At 42.8% G+C, this 22716-nt stretch overlaps 1 protein-coding gene across 6 annotated transcripts in view; it reads left to right on the plus strand.

Moving 5' to 3' along the window:
- The window catches only part of Abcc9 (ATP binding cassette subfamily C member 9), a 107086-nt gene extending 84666 nt beyond the window's left edge, over window positions 1-22420 (plus strand). For 3 of the 6 annotated variants that reach the window (XM_035448659.1, XM_035448661.1, XM_035448663.1), the window contains 10 exons: window positions 668-770; window positions 7872-7973; window positions 9343-9463; window positions 11120-11250; window positions 11951-12029; window positions 14295-14403; window positions 15975-16078; window positions 16889-17022; window positions 18636-18698; window positions 22283-22420. In XM_035448659.1, the coding sequence (XP_035304550.1) occupies window positions 668-770; window positions 7872-7973; window positions 9343-9463; window positions 11120-11250; window positions 11951-12029; window positions 14295-14403; window positions 15975-16078; window positions 16889-17022; window positions 18636-18698; window positions 22283-22420 (1084 nt within the window). Of the gene's footprint in view, window positions 1-667; window positions 771-7871; window positions 7974-9342; window positions 9464-11119; window positions 11251-11950; window positions 12030-14294; window positions 14404-15974; window positions 16079-16888; window positions 17023-18635; window positions 18699-19194; window positions 19333-22282 lie in introns of those variants that run through there. The other 3 variants (XM_035448658.1, XM_035448660.1, XM_035448662.1) reach the window with 1 other exon arrangement.
- The last annotated feature ends 296 nt before the right edge of the window (window positions 22421-22716 follow it).

Below are 22716 nucleotides of genomic sequence, written 5' to 3' on the forward strand. Positions count from 1 at the left end.
TATTTACAATGCCTGGTTCACCTGAGAAACCCAGCTTCACCCCTAAAGCTACTCCCAGGCCATCTTCCTTGTGCTTGTGGAAACATGGCTTTGCCCTCCTCTCCTCCACTTCTCCACTCAGATTCACCCTCCCCCAAAGCGTGCAAATCTCCTTTGTGTTCATAGGGTCAGTGTAAGCAGAGCCTGTGCCTCACCAGTCATCTGCCAGACCCCGCCCCCACGCAACCCTCTGCTTCTTGGCACCTTACTTTCTGTCTTCAAAGAGAATTTTGAAGGAATACATTTACCTGTTACAAAAGCATAACTTTCTGTCTTCACTGGTTCTCATCCAGCCTCAGTTGGAAGTATTGTGATTTCTACCGCCCATGTGACACTGATCAAATCTTGTTTACAGGGCTCCTCCAATTTTATAGAGTTACAGAGTAACCTTTGATAAAGGTTTGTCATGGTGATGGCTTCTTTTCCTAGTTGTGGCAGGAAAGGGGGGCAGACACTTGACCTCTTGTGTTCTATCCAGAATGCAGTAGAGCGGTTCTGGAGTCCCCTTACCAGTCACCCATCCCATCCATGCGTTCTGTTGAGAAAATTGTTCAGTAGACAAGCATGACTGGCTTTCACTACTTCTCCTGGTAGGTGGCTAACATTGCTGTCTTTTTGCTTTCTGCAGGCATGAAACCAGATTCAAGCAACGCATGCTAGAGCTAACAGACACGAACAACATAGCCTACTTATTTCTCTCGGCTGCCAACAGATGGCTGGAGGTCAGGACGGTATGTTCATTGTGTTCCAGACACATGATAGAATTAGCCTTCCACTGAGATTCAGTACGGGGACTCCATTGTCTGGACTTTAAAATAGATCAGGTTTGTTTATGTTCCAATTGAAATTTAACCTACCAAGTGTTTTAGCCAATCACAACAAAAGTAGCCCCCAAAGCAAAAATCATTCTGTGTTCATTATAGTCTCTGAACTACCTCAGTTAATGGAATGGTAAATATTTGTATAATGTCACTTTTTTTTTAAAGAGAGAATTTGAAAAGTAACCACATACACTCATGTCCTTCGCTGACCCAGACAGCCTGTAGGGGATGGCAATTTTCTTTTTTTTAAGCCAATGGAGAGTTATGTTAGCACAAAATGTCAGTGACTAAGTCGTCTATGTGTCTATGTGACACATGGAAGGAAGCACAGACTTTGGCACTGTATAGATGTCATATATCAGATTAATTTCTTTCAGCCCCAGATCTCCCTTTATTTATAAAATAGGAATTAAAAACATGTACTTCATGGATCTGTCACTAAAATAACAATGGAAATAACGTAATTGTCCTAGTATGCTATTCTAACTTGATTTGTTGCTGTGTGATAAAATATCCTGTCAAAGGACAATTTAGGGGAGAAAGGGCTTATTTCAGTTGACAATTCCACATTACCATTCCTCATTTTGGGAAACTGAGGCAGGGACCTCAAACAGCTAGTCATATCACACCCACTGTCAAGAGCAGAAGTAAATACAAGCATATAGGCCCACTGGCTTGTTGGTGTGTAGCTTAGTTTCTCCACCGTTGTACATTCCAGGTCCCCTGCCTAGGGATTGGTGCTGCCCACAGTGGTGTGGGACTTTCCATCTCTTGTTTCCCACAGACATACGACAGGACTACCCAGTATAGACAATACCTTACTAAGACTCTTTCCAAGTGATCCCAGGGGGTGTCAAGCTGACAGTCAAAGCTAAGCACCTTCTCTGGTGATTTGTTTCCCCACCTGGGTGCAGATTTTAAAACCCAGTAACCAGAGAGGGCAGATGGTAATGGAAATTTGATGAGGTCGAAAGGAAGGTGCCCAAGTTCAAGACTGGTCTTCAAGGATTGCTATTCTTGGATGACCTGTGTCTTTCAGTTACTGTGATTTCTCACTGGTTGACAAAGACTCTTTACCCCTGTGTTAGTGACTATAGAGTCCTCACTGAGCAATAGAACATGATTATGTCATACAAAATTTTCAAAGAAGAATTGAAAACAACCAGTGAACTATCTTCCACCTGACTGTGAGAGCTGGAAAACTCAGGACATAGTTGCATAGGAATTACAGATAACTGAAAGTTAATTGTTGCACATAATCTATAATAAAAACCAAGCATTATTACCAGACCATCCAAAACAAGCATTATTTGTTTTAAGCTTCTGTTTGCTTTCTTCTTTAAAAAAACAATCCCTGTTTTTATCTAAGGGGAAGTACCATATCTGAATAGTAGAACTAACAAACTATCTCAGTGAGTGGATTTTCAGAATCTTAAGGAGACAATGACAGTAGTTGCCTGTGAGTCTGGTTTTCCTTAGCTTGGAGATCAGGCGTGACTTTAGGGGTAAGTCCATTCTCTGTGGACTTGAGATGTCTGACTGTGACTTCTGTCCTTAGCACTTCCCAATGACAGGTTCACAGACAAGTGTAAGACGAAAGTCTTCATGCAAACCATGTGTTCAGTTCTTAGAGCCAAAATAAGACATTAGACCGGAGACTGCCAAGAAACAGGGCAGGGCGAGCTGGAAAGGAACGGCAGCCAACTCAAAATGACTCTGTCTGACCCAACATTGTAACCCACACACGAAAGAGCAATCAAATCTACCTGGGTGTAGAAGAATTCAGTTTACCTGAAGACTAAAGAAGAGATTACGTTTTAAATGGGAGGGGCTGACTCTATTCTTCATTCCACAGTTTCCTGACTCCTTGGTTAGACATTTCATGGAATACATTTGCTATTTAACCTCCTCTCTGTGTATAATGCAGATTCACTAGGGCTCTTTCATGAGTAGAATTCCCCCTCAAAAACTAATGCAGGGCTGGAGAGAGGGCTCAGCTGTTGAGAGAGCACTGGCTGCTCTTCTAGAGGACATTGGTTCAATTCCCAACACCTGCAAGGCTACTCACAAGTTCCCACAACTCCAGTTCTAGGGAGTCTGATGTCCTCTTCTGGACCTCAGGTACCAGGCATACAAAGACATATACACAGGTAAAACACAGAAAATGAAATAATTTAAACTACATGCTACAGTTAAGGAGCATATGCCACAGGTGGATTGTTGGATAAATCAAGCATATGAATCCTATTGTGGAAAAAATGTGTTTCTCCCACTTGGCTTCATTACTGTGAACATCTGTGCTTGGGTCCTCATCATTGTATCCCCAACTTCAGCCTCACATAGCTGGGTTTTCTGTCGGAAAATGAAGACTGGAATCGGGATCCTGGAGATGAGAGTGTAAGTTGTTCTTAGCCCCACAGCTAGATACACTATGTTTTGTAAATCCTCCGAGGGTGGGGAAAATAAGTCAGGAAAGCCTTCATTTGACTCAAAAAATAAATCTGCATCTATCTTATCTGCCCCATTCACACAGTCCTTCCTGCCCCTCTTACCCAGGGTCCAGGAAATCAACATGCTGTCTGCTCTGAGAATATTCACTCAGAACAGACATAGCTAACAGCATGGGGGAAGAACCACTGCACTGGGCATCAATTACTCAGGCAGCTTTCCCCAAAGCCTCCAGGAGGACTGGGAGCCTTAATGCAGAAAGGAGAAAGCCTGACTTCAGTGTTTCCCAAGGCTGCCCCCTACTTACTTCTTGATTTTAGAGCCCCCTCCCTGCAACCATTGCTGCTGGCAGAAAATCCCAGCAAGAAGGGAGAGAAACCAGAGCAGATGGAGATTGTTGAATTGGGAAAGGTCCCTGGGCTCCATCCAACTTTAAAATTTTGTCTAGTAAATGACTGGTGCTTGCTTCTTTCTCCATTCATGTTAAATGAGAGTTAAGGAAACCCTGACGCTGAAGAGATGGATCAATAGATAAAGGATCAATAGATAAAAAGGCCACCACATACATTTAAAGGGCAGAGTTTGGATGCTAGGACAGCAGGTGTGGGCGCCACCTGTCATCTCAGCACTGGAGAAGCAGAGAAGTGGTGGGGGAGGTCCTTTTGTGTATGTGTTTCTCTTTTTGGTTGATGAATAAAACAGTTTGGCCAATAGAGGCAAGAAGATAGGAGGGACTAGGAGACGAGAATTCGGGAAAAGTAGGCAGAGAGACACCTTGAGAGAGATGCCATGTAGCTGCCAAAGGACTAACAGGTCCAGGCATTCTCTGGTAAGCCAAGACCATGTGAAAATACATAGATTAATAGAAATGGGTTAATAATGAAGACAGAGCTAGCCAATAAGAAGCCCTAGCCATCAGCTAACGGTTTTATAATTATTATAAATCTTTGTGTGTTTATTGGGGGCTGAAGGACAGCGGGACCTGGTGGGACAAGAAACTCCAGCAACAGAGAAGGGTTCTCCAGACAAGCAATTAGACTAGATGAGTTTTCAGTCTCTGGAGGGCTCTGCCTCAGTAAATGTACATGTCTACACACACACACATACACACATACACACACACACACACACACACATACATAAATGCAAACACAAACACATGCACACATCTCACACACACACACACACACACACACACACACACACACGAAAAGAAAGGAAGAAATAGAAAGAATTAAGATCATCCAAGTTATTATCTTTCCTTGGTTCTATGTTTCAGTGTGGAAGATTTCATGTTCCCTACCACATTCACTTCCTATTTGCTTAGCCTGGGAAAAGAATAATCAAGGCTTTAACGCATCCAAAGGGGACGTATCTAAGGGATAAAGTGACTTTACTGGCAATAATAGCAAGACGGCGGCCACCCTGCTTGCTTTGGCAGTGGAAGGAACTGTTTTCCTATCAGTGTTGAGTGAAGTGGCCAGGGTTCTATGTGTGTCCCCAGGGCCTGGCCTTTGAACACAGCTTACGTCCTCCCTTCCTTCATCCCTCCATATTAAACAATTCCAGTTCTCTGGCATCCGCGTTTCCATTTGCAAAAATTGTGTAAGTCTATCTACAGGCTGTGGTTCCAAGGCTTTGTCGTGCTGTCTGGTGGATGGCTGAAAGAAAATTCTCATCAAGAAGCCAAAACAAACAAACAACAAAAAAGTCAGTAGGCATGGCGTGCAAAAGTGCAAAGAGTTGGTTAGTCTGTCTTCAGTCTGTTTGGTGGGACAGCAGAGAGTTTCTGTTGCCAGCTCCCTGGTAGACTGGACTGCAATCACAATGTAATTTGAGTCCCTCGTATCAGTTCCCTGTCCCCAAGTGCTAGCGAGGAGACACAGTTCTGAGAATTGCTTGGAGGACAGAAGGACGTGCAGTTTTCATTGCTACTGATTTCTTACAAGGTCTGATTTACAGAGGATTGCGGTTTTCATTGTAAGCCCAAGTACAGATCCGAATCATGGACTCACTGAAATTGGACCCCAAGCTTCTCTCTGGGCAATGGGAATCAAGGGCTTCTATTCCAGGAACATTAGCTTTACCCGACTAGGAGAGATTATAATTCCAGCCAGCTCCATTGCATTGGTAAACGGCTGGCCTTGGAAAAACAAGGCCCTGAGTTCAGACCCCACTCCCCACAGAACCCTGGCATGATGGTGTGCATTTGTTATCTCAGCACTGGGGAGGTGGGGACAGGTAGATCCCTGGGCTCTCTGGTCAGCCAGCCTAGCCTACTTGGTGAGTTCCAGAACATGTCTTAAAACAAAGTGGACAGCACCCAATGAAGAGTGCTTACACACACACACACACACACACACACACACACACCTACCTGCAGGTCCCTGTGAACATGTGCACCAAAAACCATCCACAGAAAATTATAGTTTGGTACTATACAGATGATGATTTAGTGTGTTTGGGCTCTCCCTTAAGAATGAATAATTTGCATGTTTATTTTATTTTATTCTTAAAAATTAAAAAAAGTGTGTGTGTGTGTGTGTGTGTGTGTGTGTGTGTGTGTGTGTGTGTGTACATGTGAACGAAATGCTTCCAGAAACCAGAAGAGGGCCTATGATACCTGAAGCTAGAGTTATAAGTGGTTGTGAGTCTCCACGTGGGTGCTGGGAATTGAACTTTGGTCCTCTACAAGAGCAGCCAGTGCTCTTAGCCACTGAGCCATCTCTCCAGTCTCTTTGTGAATCTTTTTAGAAAAGATGTTATGTGAATTGTGAATATCATGTTGAAACAATGAATTTTTCAGAGTGCTTAGGGGGAAAGCCTATCACTGTGGATGTTTTCAAAGTACTTGGGAACTTGTTGGCATTTACAGACTTTACAAACAAAAAAAGAAGAGTCTAGACTAGATGGGCTCTGCACTCCCACAGTTATCACTTCAAGCAAAGGGGGGGGGGTCTGACTGACTGGGATGTGGTAAGCTGTTAACATTGGCTATGGCAGAAGCAGCAATGAAAGAGGAATTTACTACTCAGTGATATTTGTTGCCTCAAGAACTTCGCTCTATGTGATTGCTTTTTTTTTTTTTTTAATTTCCTTTGTAGCTATTGTGGGAATTGATGTGGAATTATATCTTAGTGCATGTTTTGACCTCTGGTATTCTATGATGTACACAGGTTTTTAAAACTTGCTCCAAACATTTGAAAATTATTCAGAACTAAAAACCATCTTGATTTCCAGGGGTGGGGAAACATAACTATGACTTTGAGGTTTTTGTAAGTTAGGCATAATTTCTAGTTTTCACAGAGACATTTAGAGTCAGAGGCATCTAAATTAGTTATCTGAATTTACTAGCCATTAACTGGCAGAGCCAGGATTTGAACACTCTATAATATCAAGGCTGGACTCATGGTAGGCTCTGCAGCAGTGGAATGTTTATAACTGTTCCATTCAGGTACCAGCGTGCACAGGGGGTGATTCAGGTACCAGTGTGCACAGGGAGCTACTCGGGACACTTTCTTCTTTGATTTTAGCACATTAAATATTTACTATTATTACTGTACTTATCATCCAGTAGGTAGATGTTTTTTAGAGGGATTGGAGAGATCTAGCAACAGAAGGAATTCTCCAATCGGGTGTAACTTATGATCAGGAAAAGACCAACATCTGAAAGTCTCCCTGTTTCTAGAACAAATGACACATGGGCTCTATAAGGCAGAAAAGTCCCTCAAGCAATTGGGAAACAGGATTAGAAGGGGTGTGAGGAGACAGGCAGATGTGACTCAGTTGAATCCAAGACTGGCCTTCGTGAATTTAGTTTTTGTGAGTTTTGCAAAAGGGCTTATTGTTGAGTCATAGAAAAGTCTGGGGCTTTAAGACATGCATATATTTGTTAACTAATGAGTAAAATCAGCCCTTATCAGAAACTCCGAGATCTGCAAGTCTCATGTCCCAGACATGAACCCAGTTGGCAAAATGATCAGTTCCAGATCCCATCAAGCACCAGAGACCCATTTGTGAGGGCTTTGTTCCAACACAGGGGGTGGTAACCGCTCCACAAGTGTGTGTGATGTCAATGCTAAAAAGTAGCTGCTTGGCCGGGCAGTGGTGGCACATGCCTTTAGTCCCAGCACTTGGGAGGCAGAGCCAGGCAGATACCTATGAGTTCGAGACCAGCCTGGTCTACAAGAGCAAGTTCCAGGACAACCTCCAAAGCCACAGAGAAACCCTGTCTTGAAAAAAAAAATAGCTGCTTGTCTGTCAGAAAAGCATGCACATGGAAAGATGGGGCTCTATATCTGATCCTGGTGTGAAGCAACCACAGCTTCTCTTCAGGTGACCCCTGTCTCCTCTGATCGATACAAAGTCACTCTTGATTCCAACCCCAGTGTCTCAAGTCTTCCTTACTGCACCTCTGAGGCTTCATTCATCTGAAGCTTGCCCAGACACTCATGTGACGGTGTGCTTTTTCACTGACTGGTGGCTGTCTCTAAGTTGGTTGGCATCTTTGGTTCAGCAGCAGGGGAGTCTTCAGATCATTTAACTTGTTTCTCCCCTCTACAGGATTACCTGGGAGCGTGCATTGTCCTCACAGCCTCCATTGCATCCATCAGTGGCTCTTCCAATTCTGGACTAGTAGGTTTGGGGCTTCTGTACGCCCTCACGGTAGGTATTGACGCAAATGTCATTTTTTCTGTGCGATTCTGGAGGAACTTCCCTCGGTGATTACCAACTAGTGAAATTTGAGATTTATAGCATGACATTTACACATAATAGGAGATTTGAGCCTAACACTGACATTTTAGGACAGACAGCTTGGATTAATTTCTCTCCTTTTTGTTTTAAAGATTTTTATTTAATTCTTTGTTTGTTTGTATTTTTTTTTTTTTTTTTGGTTTTTCGAAACAGGGTTTCTCTGTGGCTTTGGAGGCTGTCCTGGAACTAGCTCTTGTAGACCAGGCTGGTCTTGAACTCACAGAGATCCACCTGCCTCTGCCTCCCGAGTGCTGGGATTAAAGGCATGTGCCACCAACACCCAGCTTTTTTGTTTGTTTGTTTGTTTGTTTTTTAAAGATTTTATTTAATTCTTGATTTGTTACTGTGTGCATGTGTGCCTGCCATGTGTGCATACATGGATGCGGGTGTTCACAGAGGCCAGAAGAGGATGTCAGCTCCTCTGGAGCAGGAGCTACAGGCAGTTGAGAACCTCCCAACACAAATGCTTTGGATTAAACTCCCCCTCTTCGAGAGCATTTATACTCTCAGCTGCTGAGCCCTCTCTCCTCCTGTGGCTTTTCTCTTTGAGGGTGTGTGTGTGTGTCCATGTGTGAGAGCAAGCCATGTGTATGTGTGCACACTTGAACCATGGAAATCAAAAGTTAATGTCGAGTGACTTCCTCTAACACTACTTTTTGAGAAAAAGTCTCTCACCTGGAGCTTTCGGATTTGGCTAGACCAGCCAGCCAACAAGCCCCAGGAATTCTCCTGCCTCTGCCTCTCCAGTGCTGAAGTTACAGACTTATGCCACTATACCCAGCCTCTTATGTGGGTGCTGGGGATCCAAACCCATGTCTCCATGCTTGCATGGCAAGCTCTTTGCAGACTGACACATCTCCCAGCCCCTTAGATTCCTTTCTGGCATTGACACTAGTTTCTAAAAACTTCTCAGTCCCACAGGCATCCTGTTTCTGAGGCTGTTTCAGATCCCTGTCTTGGGTTGTTTACATCCCAATTGGGGTACTAAAATGGGTGTGAATATAAAGGAGACTAGCATGCACATGAGTGGAGTCAACTCTCCACTGTGTAGGGGAATCAGAGAGCAGCTCATGAAAGATTGACATGGGAGAGCTTTGAAGAACTCGAACCTTCTTTACAGGTGTTTCATGATGCTCTCTCTGGTGTCTGCTAACCTGCAGTACTTACACACTGGACCATGTGATGGACACTGTAGAGGTCATTCTGTCCACCAGACATTCAGTGATCATGACAATTACTTACTTGTTTTAAGTGTGACCATTTTTGTCACCCGATACAGATAACCAATTATTTGAATTGGGTTGTGCGGAACTTGGCTGACCTGGAGGTCCAGATGGGCGCAGTGAAGAAAGTGAACAGTTTCTTGACCATGGAGTCTGAGAACTACGAAGGCACCATGGGTATGTGAACATGACTGCTCTGGGAACCATGGGTATGTGAACACGACTGCTCTGGGAACTTGCATTGGCTTTTCTTTGTCACTTTAATGCTAAGAGAATCCCTTCTCATCTTGATTTACATTCCTCCATTTCTATTTATCTATTTACTTATTTATCATTGGACCTTGGGTTTGTGAAACATGTTATGTCTATGTGGCCCGGCTGGCCTTGAACTCAAGATTCTCCTGGATCAGTCTTCTGAGTGATGGCAATGTGTATGTGTGTGTGTGTGTGTGTGTGTGTGTGTGTGTGTGTGTGTGTGTACATGTGTGTATGTATGTATGTATGTATGTATGTATGTATGTATGTATGTGTATGGGGGGGTGTATGTATGTATGTATGTGTATGTGTGTGTGTGTGGGGGTGTGTATGTATGTGTGCACTACATCCCTTCTCGTCTTGATATAGCTTGATGTTAGCAGCTGAGAATAAGCAAAAATTTAGTCTTGGGCACAAGTAGACTCTAAGTAGAGGTTATTCAATACTATTTAGAAAGAATTGTTAAGGCATTGGGGCCTTATTGCGCTGTATTCTCTTTGTTAACTTAAACAAATTTTGAAGAAACTTGAAAGTACTTAACAAGATTCTCAAGTCTCTTAGAGTGACTGCCAGGAAAGTTGATGATAAGCACAGGATGGCCTTCATTAGATGCAAATCTCAGTCAAAATGCATTTTTTTTTGCCTAAGTCTTTCAGTGGCTTTCTGGCTGGTAAAGTGCATGGTCCAGGTTGTAGCTGAGGCCACTCAGTGACTCTCGCCACCTGCCCAGTCCCACCTGTCACCCACCCGAGACACAATACTATTGCACAGTTAGTTTCCTTTTGTCATTGCTCTTCTCTTACACACATGTGAAATCAATTTCCTAAGATTCATCTCAAGAACTGATTTTACCTCAAGTTCCCCTGAATGCCCCAGGTCTCCACCGTCTGTGCTCCCAGAGTGCTTTGCTTTTACTACCCCATGTGATGGTTCACTTGGAATCACAGATGCTGACTTCATTGTCTGCCTCCTGAGGACATGGCAAGCCACGTCTTCAATCTTCAGATAGCTGATGCTCTCACTTTAGAAGTTCTGCGTGCTCGAGGGTCCACCTACTTGTACATCAATCCACACATGAACTATCTTTACTTAGCCTGAATGGCATTGAACACTGGAATGCCAAAGAGATGGGATGATGTTAATGCCCAGTTAAAATTGTACCACACAAGAAAGACAGGAAAGCAGGAGGGGAGCCAGTTAGAAAAGTGCAGGGGGTCATTGGGAGTGGGAAGCAGCCCAGAAAAGGGAGTTGGGGTGAGGAATGACCACAACGTGTTATGTATCTATATGGAAGTTTCAAAAGCTAAACTTAGAAAAGAACCCAAAAAGACTTAAAATTCCCAATTAACATTGTTCACTTTGAATGCAATTTAAATTAAAAAAAAATAAGCTACCATAGTTTGTTTCAGTATTACAATGAATTTAGGGAAAATTATATATACATATGCATGCCTTGTTAAAATTATTCCTGGAAATCGTACACAAATTTAAATGTGTGTGTGTGTGTGTGTGTGTGTGTGTGTGTGTGTGTTTCTTCATCTATCTCTTAACTACTGTTGTCTATTCCACCACCGCCAGATCCTTCGCAAGTCCCAGAACATTGGCCGCAGGAAGGCGAGATCAAGATTCATGATCTATGTGTCAGATATGAAAACAACCTGAAGCCCGTTCTGAAACACGTCAAGGCTTACATCAAACCTGGGCAGAAGGTATGGGATTCACTGGCATCTGATTGTTTGTCTGCATAAATCTCTGGTGGAGTCCCCATACCACGTGAGCACCCGATCACCATGTTGGCACCCGCCATGGGAGTCCAGACACTCATTCTGCACAGGCCATGGGCAAAATTATCTGCATGAAAGAGGAGGGGGAAAAGGGGATTCGAGCAGGACACCCAATGCTCCCAGAGTTACTCTGCCCTTCACTAGCCCCTCATGAAAATCAGAATGGTCAACACCAGGCACACTGTTGAAAATTTCTCACCTCTGGCTCGGAGCTGTACCAGACATCTATCTCTGTGACTTTTGCCTCTATTCTAGAACTGCTCTGAGATGACTCCTTTTAATTCCTACTTTTAAAAGAATCCGTGTAGGGAAAGTGGACTCATTCTTATAAACCCATCTCTCCTCCGCTGAAACTGGGCACTTAACATAAAGGTCCAACAATAAACTGTGCTGAAGTAAAGCCACAAATGGGAAACAACACAGCCACACAGAAAAAAAAAATCAGGATGCAAGCATTCGTTTAGTGGGGACTTTATTTTTATCATAATTCATGAGATCTAAGAAGAAAATTGTGAGGCAATTATTTGAGCCAATTTATACTTTCCTCATGATATCTTGGCTAAACTAAAAATATCCTGATCCTTTTCATGCCTTTGTGAGTCTCCATTGTTCCTGGTTTTCTTAGGTGGGCATTTGTGGTCGCACTGGCAGTGGGAAGTCGTCCTTATCTCTGGCATTCTTCAGAATGGTCGACATATTTGATGGTGAGTTGTTAACTAAGTATTTTGTCAGGGCCTTTTAGGGCTCAGAGTATGAATGTACTTGCCACCAAGGCTGACATCCTGGATTCAGTACTCAGGACCTACAGAGTGGAAAGTGACAACCGACTCCCAGGGGCTGTCCTCCAGCTTTCACGTGCACCATGGCGTGTGCACGTGTGCTCGTGTGTGCTCATGTGCATACAAACACACACACTAAAGAAATGAAATGCTTTCCAGATAATGAATCCAAATCAATTTACCTAATTATGCAAAAATAAACAGCAATTATTTATCAGGACTTTATATTCCGCACATGGGTCAAGGCAAGCACCCCAAAGATAACAAAAGAACATAGATTTGGAAAATAAAGTGATAATCCAAAATGAAGGCCTGTTAACAGCTGCCAACAGTTGTAACAAACTTACTGAATGAACACAGCCACTATGTCAACAGATGGAGGTGAAAGTCTGAGAGGAAAGAAAGGGTAAGACATTTTAAAAATTTGTCTTTCTCTACTGAAGGAAAAAATTACACAGAAATAAGCAATCTGCACTCATAATTTGGTTGTGTGCTTTTTATAGTAGTGTTCTTAATAACACAGTTTAATAATGCTGAATGTTTTGGGTGTAGACAAACCTTGCTGTAAAATGCTAAATTCATGTCCACAATATCCAGAAATATTTAATCATCTACTATAACAACAGAAATGGTTTCATCTTTGTTTTAGAAAAATAACATCATGTTTTTAGTTTATCAAGTGGCTATAAACAGGCTAACACATAAGCCTCCCTGAATGAAAGTGTCTGCAGCAATGATGCCGACCTTTAATCCAGGAAATGATTGCTGCTACTGTCTCTATTGACTATATGGATAATTATAGTACTTTGTACTTTTATTGTACTTGACAGCTTATGTTATTTAATTTAATCTATAAAACAACTCTGAGATAAAGGAATAGTTTGTGAACAACAAAACTGAACTGTATCTGGGCATGGTGGTACATGCATTTAATTCCAGCCTTCAGGAGGCAGAGGCAAGTGAATCTCTGTGAGTTTGAGGCCAGCCTGTTCTACATAGTAAGTTCTGGGACAGAGCTACGTAATATACAGAGAACCTGTCTCAAAATGTGTGTGTGTGTGTGTGTGTGTGTGTGTGTGTGTGTGTGTGTGTGTGTGTGATAGAAATTAGAATGAGGGGAATTTAGTGGCATAGCAAGCATCCATCACCAGATCACCAGGCTGGATAATGGCTTGTTGATTCCATGATGGGCAATACCGTCAGCAGAGTTTGTGTTTCCAGGCAATTACATGGTCCAAAGACAATGATGGATGCTTTTCATTTAACAAAACTGTGGTTATGGCTGAGCTTATTTGGTCAGCCTGACCTTCAGGCATCGACAAATGTGAAGGTCCCCTGAGAACTATAACTAACTTGATGCCTTTTATTAGCAGGGGTCAATTAATATGCTAATAGACAGTGAGTCATCCCTGAAAGAAACCACTTTCGCTCATGTTCCTTGCTTCCCTTGAATAAACCCCTGCTTATTACTAAAGGGCTGTAGCACCATTCCAAGTGCATCATACTTGTCTCACAAGGAACATTGTCTTTGAGTGACAAAGTTGAAGAAATGAATCTCTCAGGTTAAGGGGACATGAAGAATGTGTAGCCCTGTAAGTCTAGACAATATGGGCTACCTTGGTAACGTCTGAATTTGCTTTCCTATTCCTAATGCCTTGTACTACTCATTACAGCAGTGGGTGACAGGCCAAAGGCTTTGTCTTCAGGGAACTTACATGTGTGCAGCTAGACAATAATAAAAAAAATAGGTAAATACATACAGCCTGTCTGATTCCAACAAATCCTATAAAGCAAAATAAAACAGGAACGGAAGGTTAAGGCCTTCTAGAAGACAGGGGACCTAAAGGAGAAGAGTGATTTGGGCTTCCGTGGCCAAATACTGAATAATAACAACAAAGCATTCCTTCAGGGGAAAATATGTCAGAAAGACAAATCTCCCCAGAAGTGTACATTTTGTTAGAGACAGATGTTTCTGATACATAAATGGCAAGCTTTGTATTCTGTTTCAACACAGAACTTGGGGAAAAATCCTTTATTAATTCATTCACTAGTGGGACCGGGGACTGTGCCCAGGGCCTCATGGCCAGGCAAAAGTGAGAGAGAGCAGGGGAGAGCAATTTTAATTATTCAGTGGATGAAAATCTCTCATGAGCTTGCTACATGTCTGTGGTGTTTGTTTCTGCACAACAGGAAAGATAGTCATCGATGGGATAGATATCTCCAAGCTGCCCCTGCACACGCTGCGTTCCAGACTGTCCATCATTCTCCAGGACCCCATCCTGTTCAGCGGCTCTATCAGGTGAGCGCGCTACTCTGATGACTTCATCAAGACGATCAAGTTGAGCAAGCTGAGCCCCCAGGTGTGCTAGCCTGGACACGCCCTTTGAGCACTCTCCTTCTGTTTGATTCTATAAAGCCCACAGCTACTGGCAGCATTTCTGAGGTGTCGCACCCCACAGACACTTGCCTGATGTGTGCATGTCAGTCGTGGGCTCAGCAGATAACGTAGACCGTCTCTCTCTGTTGCACTGCCTCTCACAACTTCTTCTCTCCTCTCCAATCCCTAACACAACATGGCTCCAGTGGTCTCTGCCCCTGGTTTTCCATTTCCCATAGATCAGTAAAAAATTTAAAAATCTTTGATATTTACTCCCTAGTAGTTGCCGTTAACATATTAAATATATTTAGTATGTATTTAATATAATGTCTGATTAAGTCCTCCAAAAATGCTTTGGGGTCATATTATTATCCCCATGTTACAAATGGTAATTTTGAAACTCAAAGCTGCTGTGACTTTCCCAAGTTCATATTCCATGCAAGTGGTACAATTGCCATCCAGCGGCAGACTGTCTGAGTCCAAGGTCTACCCAGACATCTACTACATCATCGGAGTGGGTGGGGCAGGGACGAGTGTGTGCCTGTGTGACTTTTTTGTTTTGTTTTTGTCTTTTTCTCTCCTGATTCCCATTCTGATCAATTAATTACAAAGAAGCATTTGCTACCTCCATTCAAGAATTATTATTTATATTGGGAAAAATGTATAGAATGTCACTCATTATTCACCTGTAAGATTTCTTTAATCAAAAGTTCTAAGGCCCACCCTTAGACAAAGAACTACAGGCAACCAAGGAATGCTAAGAGTGGGATAAATACTCTTCTCCAGGGAAGAACACAACAATTTATTATCCAATATGAAGTGGTCATCCCTGAAAACTTATGCACGCAAATAACATTATATGAACTGAAAAGGTTGTGTATATATTTCTATATACACATATATGCACACACACATATAGACAGATGAATAAAGAGATATAGGCCACGTGTGTGTGTATGCTTACATACAGACAGATAGCTACATAAATATAGGCAATAAATAAATAAATATAGGCTATAAATTTGAGAGAAAGAAGGGGGATGTATGGGAAGGTTGGTGGAAGGAAATAGAAGGGGAGAAATTACATAATTATATTCTCATTTTCAAAATAAAAATATTCTTAAAAAGCTCTAGATGCATCAAGTTATTGAGCAGTATTGTACATCTGATACACTCTGAATGCTTCTGGTGTGTATTATATACTCCCATATAGACTTGGGTGTTTAGCATCCGTTCTATGGGATATTTACTAGATAGTATTCAGGTTGCACTAACAAGCATAATATAGATCCAGGAAATAACATTGGTCCTACTATACTATGTATGCAAATCCATCTAATAATGTCAAAAACTTTTGTGTTAATGTTAAAGTCATTCATACATTCATCACTAAGCATGGATTTTGTCCTTGCTCTGAACTGAGCCCTGTTCTGATATTGAATATATTGTCTCGTGTTTATTATTGGCTGGTAAACTGAGGTGTTTCCTTACAGGTTTAACTTGGATCCTGAGTGCAAGTGCACGGATGACCGGCTATGGGAGGCTCTAGAAATCGCCCAGCTAAAGAACATGGTGAAATCTCTTCCAGGAGGCTTAGGTCCGGTTTCCAGTTATTAGTTACTCAGTACGACATGATTGATTCCACATGCCTGGAGCTCCATGCTCTATAGAACTCTGTAATTCTAGTGCCAAACGTCCTTATTTAAAAATTACTTATTATTTATCTGTATGGATGTGTACCTGTTTGTCTGTATGGGTGTCATGAGCACACAGTGCCCACAGAGGCCAGGAGATGACGTCAGATTGGAGTTACAGGAGGTTGTGAGCCACCATGTGGATGCTGGGACCAAATCACAGGTCCTCTGCAAGGGCAGCCAGTGCTCCTAACTGCTGAGCCATGCCTCAGTCCTCATCTATGTTAGTTTGTTTTAATAAAGTTACAGTAATACTGGAGATACAATGATAAAAACAAACTCAACTGTTATCCACTGAGACAGGACAGATTAGTGGGGTGATATAATAGAAAGAGAACTGGGCCTGGAATATTCTATTGCTTCTCAAGCCCTACTACACATTAGCTAAACATGACCTTGGACAAACCACTTGATCTTCCCAGGTCACAGGTAGGTAAATTATACAATCTCCTGGGAGAAATGAATTAACTAATTCAGCAATTCCCAAGGTCTTCTGGTCTTGCAAATGTCTAGCAGTATTTGGGACACAGTTCTCCACATGTTGTCAAAAACAGGATGAGCCAGCATCATCTTCACTCTGCCTCTCAGAGAGCCATCTCTTCAACAGCATGCCATGGCAGTCATGCACATGGCACGTTTTTTTCTCACTGTTCCCCCACCCCTCCAAAAGTTACTAACTATTCTTAGTAAGTCTCTTGCTTACCCTGCCTCAGATGCCACTGTCACGGAAGGTGGAGAGAACTTCAGTGTCGGACAGAGGCAGCTGTTCTGCTTGGCCAGGGCCTTTGTGAGAAAAAGCAGTATACTTATCATGGATGAAGCCACAGCCTCCATTGACATGGCCACGGTGAGTTGGCTTTGAATACCAATGTGTTAGAAATAGGTTAGAAAACTGTACTATAGTCTTCTGACTGGGTTCTCAATCCTCAATGCTATTATTGCAAATGACTCCCCAACCTTCTCCTTGATCAACCAAAAGAAATTTCTGTTACCAAGACTCACTTTTAATAATCTACACTAGTACTGGAGATTCACTGATAAAAAAAAAAAAAAAAAAAAACTCAGCCCAAATCCACAGGCAGACTACAGATTAGCAGGATGATATAACAGAAAGGGTAGCAGTATTAGGGTTGGGTTGTTCTATTTCTTCCCAAGTCCTACCATACACTGGCTAAATGTGACCTTGGACAAGCCACTCCATCTCTTAATCTCTCCTTAACCTTTTCATTTGACGGGATTTCAGACTGCTAAAACTGTTGAGAGGAAGGGAGAAATAAGCACTAAACACCTATTTGTACACACACACACACACACACACACACACACACACACACACACACACGGTGGGGGGGGCCACTATGAAGTCACCATCCATGTTATAAACCATAGAAAGAGTCGATCAAGGAAACATCTTTAATCCAAGCAACTGACTGCATTTCTTTGTAGTAGAAATGCTCTCCACCCACAGTGCTTTTCATATACAATCACAATCATAGTTTGTGATGTGAAGAAAGATATTTTGTCTTAAACATTCTGCATCGGTCAGAAATCCAAATTTTGGCATGGACTTCAGTTTTTCTTTGTTATGTCAAAGGTTGGCACCAGGGTAGGGTTTGGTTAGCTTCAGTCACGTGCTGCTTACATAAGTAAGTCCTTCCACACTCCTGTAGTTCATTTCCCCTTCTGAGTCCCTGGCAATAAATCTGTCAGTCAGATGGACCACCGAGCTTTCCTTTTCAGACAGCATACAATGTGATGGATTTCACCATGACACTTTTACACATAAACGCCGTCACTGTGCTTCCTTCTTATTCTCACTCCTGCCCACTGCCGCTACCTACCCCGGCCCCAAGCTTCCTCCTCCCAAATCATTTTCCCTTCTGCTCCCAAGTCACATGCATCCCACTGCTCCCACCCCCATCCCTTAAAATCTTCCTCTGGGGCTGCAGAGCTGCTCAGCAGTAATGAGCACACCCTGTCCTAGCAGAGGATCTCAGTTAGGTTCCCGGCATCCACGTTAGCCAGCTTACAACAGCCTATGACTCCTGTTTCAGGGAGTTTGGTGCCCTCTTCTGGCTTCTGTGGGTGCCTGCACACTCAACACACACACACTCACACTCACACACACACACACACACACTCACTCACACACACACACACACACACACACACACACACGGATAAAATTGTTTTAAATAAACCATTGTTTTAAGAAAGATCTCCTCCTCCCTTCTTGTGGTCCCTTTTCCACTTAATGACTACTGACTTTCCTTACATTTTGAAGACATTTCCAAAGCCCAGCCTGCTACTAGCTTCGCTTCCTTGTCAGTGCCACAGAAGACATGGAGTCGGCATGTTCAGAAGGAACTGAGCAGTGGGGTATTGATCTTGGGGTATAAAATATCTTGGTGAGAAAAGGTAGGCTCCTGAGAATTAAAACTTTTCTTTTCCTTTTGGCAGGAAAACATTTTGCAGAAAGTAGTGATGACAGCCTTTGCGGACCGCACAGTGGTGACCATAGCTGTAAGTGACATGGGTTGGGCTGCTTCATTCCTTGAGAAGGTGAAATACATTTATGTTGAGAGAGTGTCTCTCTCCCGTTTCATGTCATATGTGTCACATACTTTCGGAGACACCGTCTGAAACGCAAGGACACCAGCAGATCACATGATGTGGCAGTGGTAGTTCTCAGAAAGGAAATCCCTACACTCCATTACCAATTTAGCTAATTTATATATGATTTCTCTGTTTCTACTCGTTTACCTGTTCTAAAGCAGAAGACAATGAGATGACCATGACACGGGAAGGTGACGTCCCTCCATTAGGTAGCAGTGGTCAGGCTGCTGGGTTGCTTAGCCTCGGTTTGCTTGCTGGTGCAGGTGTTAGTTTCCTGTCTCTTCCTCCTTGTGTGTGGTTGGATCTTTGCTCTCATTGCAGCCCACGGAAGGCTTCATTTAATGAGACAGCCGTCCCCTCCCCCTCACTGATTCTCTTCTCTCTCCTCTTCTCTCTTCTCCAGCACCGAGTCTCCTCTATTGTGGATGCAGGCCTTGTTTTAGTCTTTTCAGAGGGTATTTTAGTGGAGTGTGACACGGGTCCAAACTTGCTCGAACACAAGAATGGCCTTTTTTCTACTTTGGTGATGACCAACAAGTAGACCGGCTTGATCTGCTCCTCCAAATATCTCATTCTCTGGTAGATGTCTTAGCGGACTCGCCTGAGTAAGGCAGAGCTGAGGTTGCAGTTGAAGGGACGGCTGGGGAGGAACTAACCATGGGGTATGACTGCACAGGTCAGCTCGCCCAGGTGCTTGCACCATGTATGATACTGACTGGGGAGCATGCACCATGTATGATACTGACTGGGGAGCTTGCACCATGTATGATACTGACTGGGAAGCATGCTTATGGTTTCAAAGACTGCATTTCAGATGCGTGGAGCAGGTTCCGCTCTGTCCTCAGGATCAGTAGACCTGAGGCTCTTTTCTAGTCACCTTCAAGAAGGCCTCATGCGTCGTCACCTGAGAAGGTTTTAATCTAAGTGATTACTTAGCATAACTGCCAAGGAACCTGAGCTGCTGAGGAACACTTGCTGCTCTTGAGGGAAAGCCACTCTGTGGCTTGTATCTTTCTCAAACTCCAGGAAATGACTTCCTGTGGGGCCCAGGCAAAGGAAACCACACTTTCTTTAATTTTCCTCATAAACTCCGTGGTTCTTCCTTCTGGATGAGGGGCAGCCTTGTGCGTTCATTCTCACCACAGCAAATGACCTAAGAGGCTAGAGAACCAGCTAATGTGAAATACCACTTCTTGAGTATGGATCAGGAATTGTCTCACTGGAGACATGTAGAGAGAATTCCCTGTTGCCCCTTCATGAATGGGAGGGCAGAGGAATGTAGGGCCCTTGCTAACCCAGGAGACCAAGTCTCTGCTGTGCATGAAGCATGGCGGTGGTGGGTAATGCCATGAAGTCTTTATCTTGAGTATTACATGATCACAGTTTGTATCCTTAAATGAAAAATTACATTTTTAGCTGATTTCTAACTGTATTTATGGAACACTTTTCATTACACACACCCTTAGTGTGAAGGTCATTAAACTCCCAGCATCCCCCACACACCTAAAGCTCACAGGTATTAGGCATCACTGGGGGAGTCTGCAGAGGCCCTGGCTACACTAATGGCTCATGGACGATAGGCCAGCACTGCAGTTGCCATAGGCTCCCTCCAGAATGGGCAACAGCTCTGCTAAGATTTAATTTCTTTCTCTGCCTAAACACTCCCCTGTTACCTTGGTTAGCTGTCCCTGAAACACTATAAAATATCTTTAAATTGCATGTTTTCCCAGCTTGTTAGAAGGAGCCATCACGTGCCAAATTAGTCCCTGGTATTTATTCATGGAAGGTCTTTGTTCCTCACTCTCAATTGGGTTAGCTTCTCTGCAGCATTTTGAGATTTCTTCAACACTAACTGACCCCACAACAATAAATAGAGTGAATCTATGGGATAGACACAAGTTATATTTATTTCTGTTGGCTAAGATTTCTCAGTGTTTTTATATTTTAGTGAGCATTATTTTTGACTACTATCACAATGTTTATAAAACTGTCTTCATAGATATAAAAGTCAAATTCTTTTCTTAAACACCTCTGATATTTCTATTGAAGAAATAATATTTTTCTGAAGAGAAAATGCATTAGTAGCTATAAAACAATTTGCTATGTTTATTTCTTCCAAATGTGTGGGGGCACACATGGCTCTGGTCTTTTCTCAAAAATGGATATTGGCCCCCAACTTCTGGCAAATTGCTAAAAATAGCTTATGAATAGTCATGCTTGAGAGTCGCTGCATGTCTATAACGCATCATGCATCTCAAACAGCAGGAACAGAAGAATGGAGGACTCGTGAAGATTTTTATATTGGTTACATATCAAAATGCTAACACAGAGGACAGATTGCGGATATGTGTGTATGTGTGTATGTATATACTAGAGTTGCTTTCAACTGCTTGTTGCTACTTTTAAAATGCATCTCTCAGCAAATTTAAAACTGCATGAGGCTGGCTTTAGATTTTTATGGGAAGGGCTGATCTCAGCAAGAGTAAAGGCCACCACCTTTAGAATTTTCCTTCTGAACCACCAAGAGAATTCCTAACAGCAGTTGCCATTTATCATTTGCTTACGTGTGCCAGAAATGGTGTGCAGTTTCCACACAAATTATCTCCCATCGCGCTGGAAGGCAGGGGCATGACCGCTATCATTACAATACTCACCATGGTTGGTGAACATACCCTGAGGTAGCCAGGTTCCGTCTCAGGGTGAAAACTCGTTACCCTCTGAAGCTAGTGCCTCAATAATGATTCCATGATGGTTCTGCTGTCATTATCTAGGTCAACTCTCCATTTTTCTTGATCTAACAGAATCATCATGATATCCCTGATAAATCGGAGAGAGGGGAGACCCACTGAAGGACATTTTCATTATTCACAAGTACACGTGTGTGGTGCACTTACCATATGACATATGCTTGATAAATGGCAGTTTTTATTATTAGCAGTAAGTAACACAAAGGCCCCTCTTCCAAGGTGGCGGCATGAGAAGTGAGACAGTGCCTGATGAGAAGTGAGTCTATCACATAAGAGACTGCATGTCAATACCCCTGGATAACACAGTCAAATGGTGAATGCCAGCAGAAGACTTCCCCAGGGGGGATTTTACTACCTGAATCTCTCAGAGTCCTTCTTATTGTGTGTTAGTCCAGGGCCTTAGTGGGCTCACACATGAGATAACGATAATCAAGAATAAAATATAACTCAACTGTTTCACAATGGCTCCTTCAGCATTTCGTTGAGATACATTTATTAGCGTGCATGGTTGTCAGGTTTCAGTAAAATAGTGACAACAACTAGCTGCACAAACAGAACTAACCACATTGATTGTTATTTAAAAGCATATAGAGTAATCAGTTAATACAAGGAGTGGTATTTCTTGGCATACTCAAAGTAAAGAAGCAACCATGCATGACCAGTCTGTGAAATAGTCATATTCTTTGTTTGGCTCAAGTGTTCACATTCATTAACAAATCTTCCGGTTTTCCACATTTCACACAGCACCGGGTTCACACCATTCTGACTGCAGACCTGGTTATCGTGATGAAGCGAGGAAACATTTTGGAATATGACACCCCAGAGAGCCTCTTGGCCCAGGAAGATGGAGTGTTTGCCTCGTTTGTTCGTGCAGACATGTGAAGGGAAGGAAGCCTTCAACACTACTCAGATTTAAATGCCTGCAGTCAGCACACCCAAGGGAGCTTCACCTTGGCCTTCATAGGGCAGCACCAAAAACATGGGCAGATTTCTGTATGGAAAGCTGACGTTTCTGTTCCCTCCTTTGGTTTAACGGTTTCCTAAGATACACTTACTGTGGGTTCATCAGGGGTTCTTTTACTAATGATCAGGCCAGGTTAGAATAGCAGGCTGTGTTAAAACGTGCAAACTACTTTAAGAGGTAAATCAGTCTGAGTTGAGTCTGGTCAGTGTCTGTC

This window comes from Cricetulus griseus, chromosome 8 (assembly GCF_003668045.3).
Source record: "Cricetulus griseus strain 17A/GY chromosome 8, alternate assembly CriGri-PICRH-1.0, whole genome shotgun sequence".
Taxonomy (NCBI): Eukaryota; Metazoa; Chordata; class Mammalia; order Rodentia; family Cricetidae; genus Cricetulus; species Cricetulus griseus.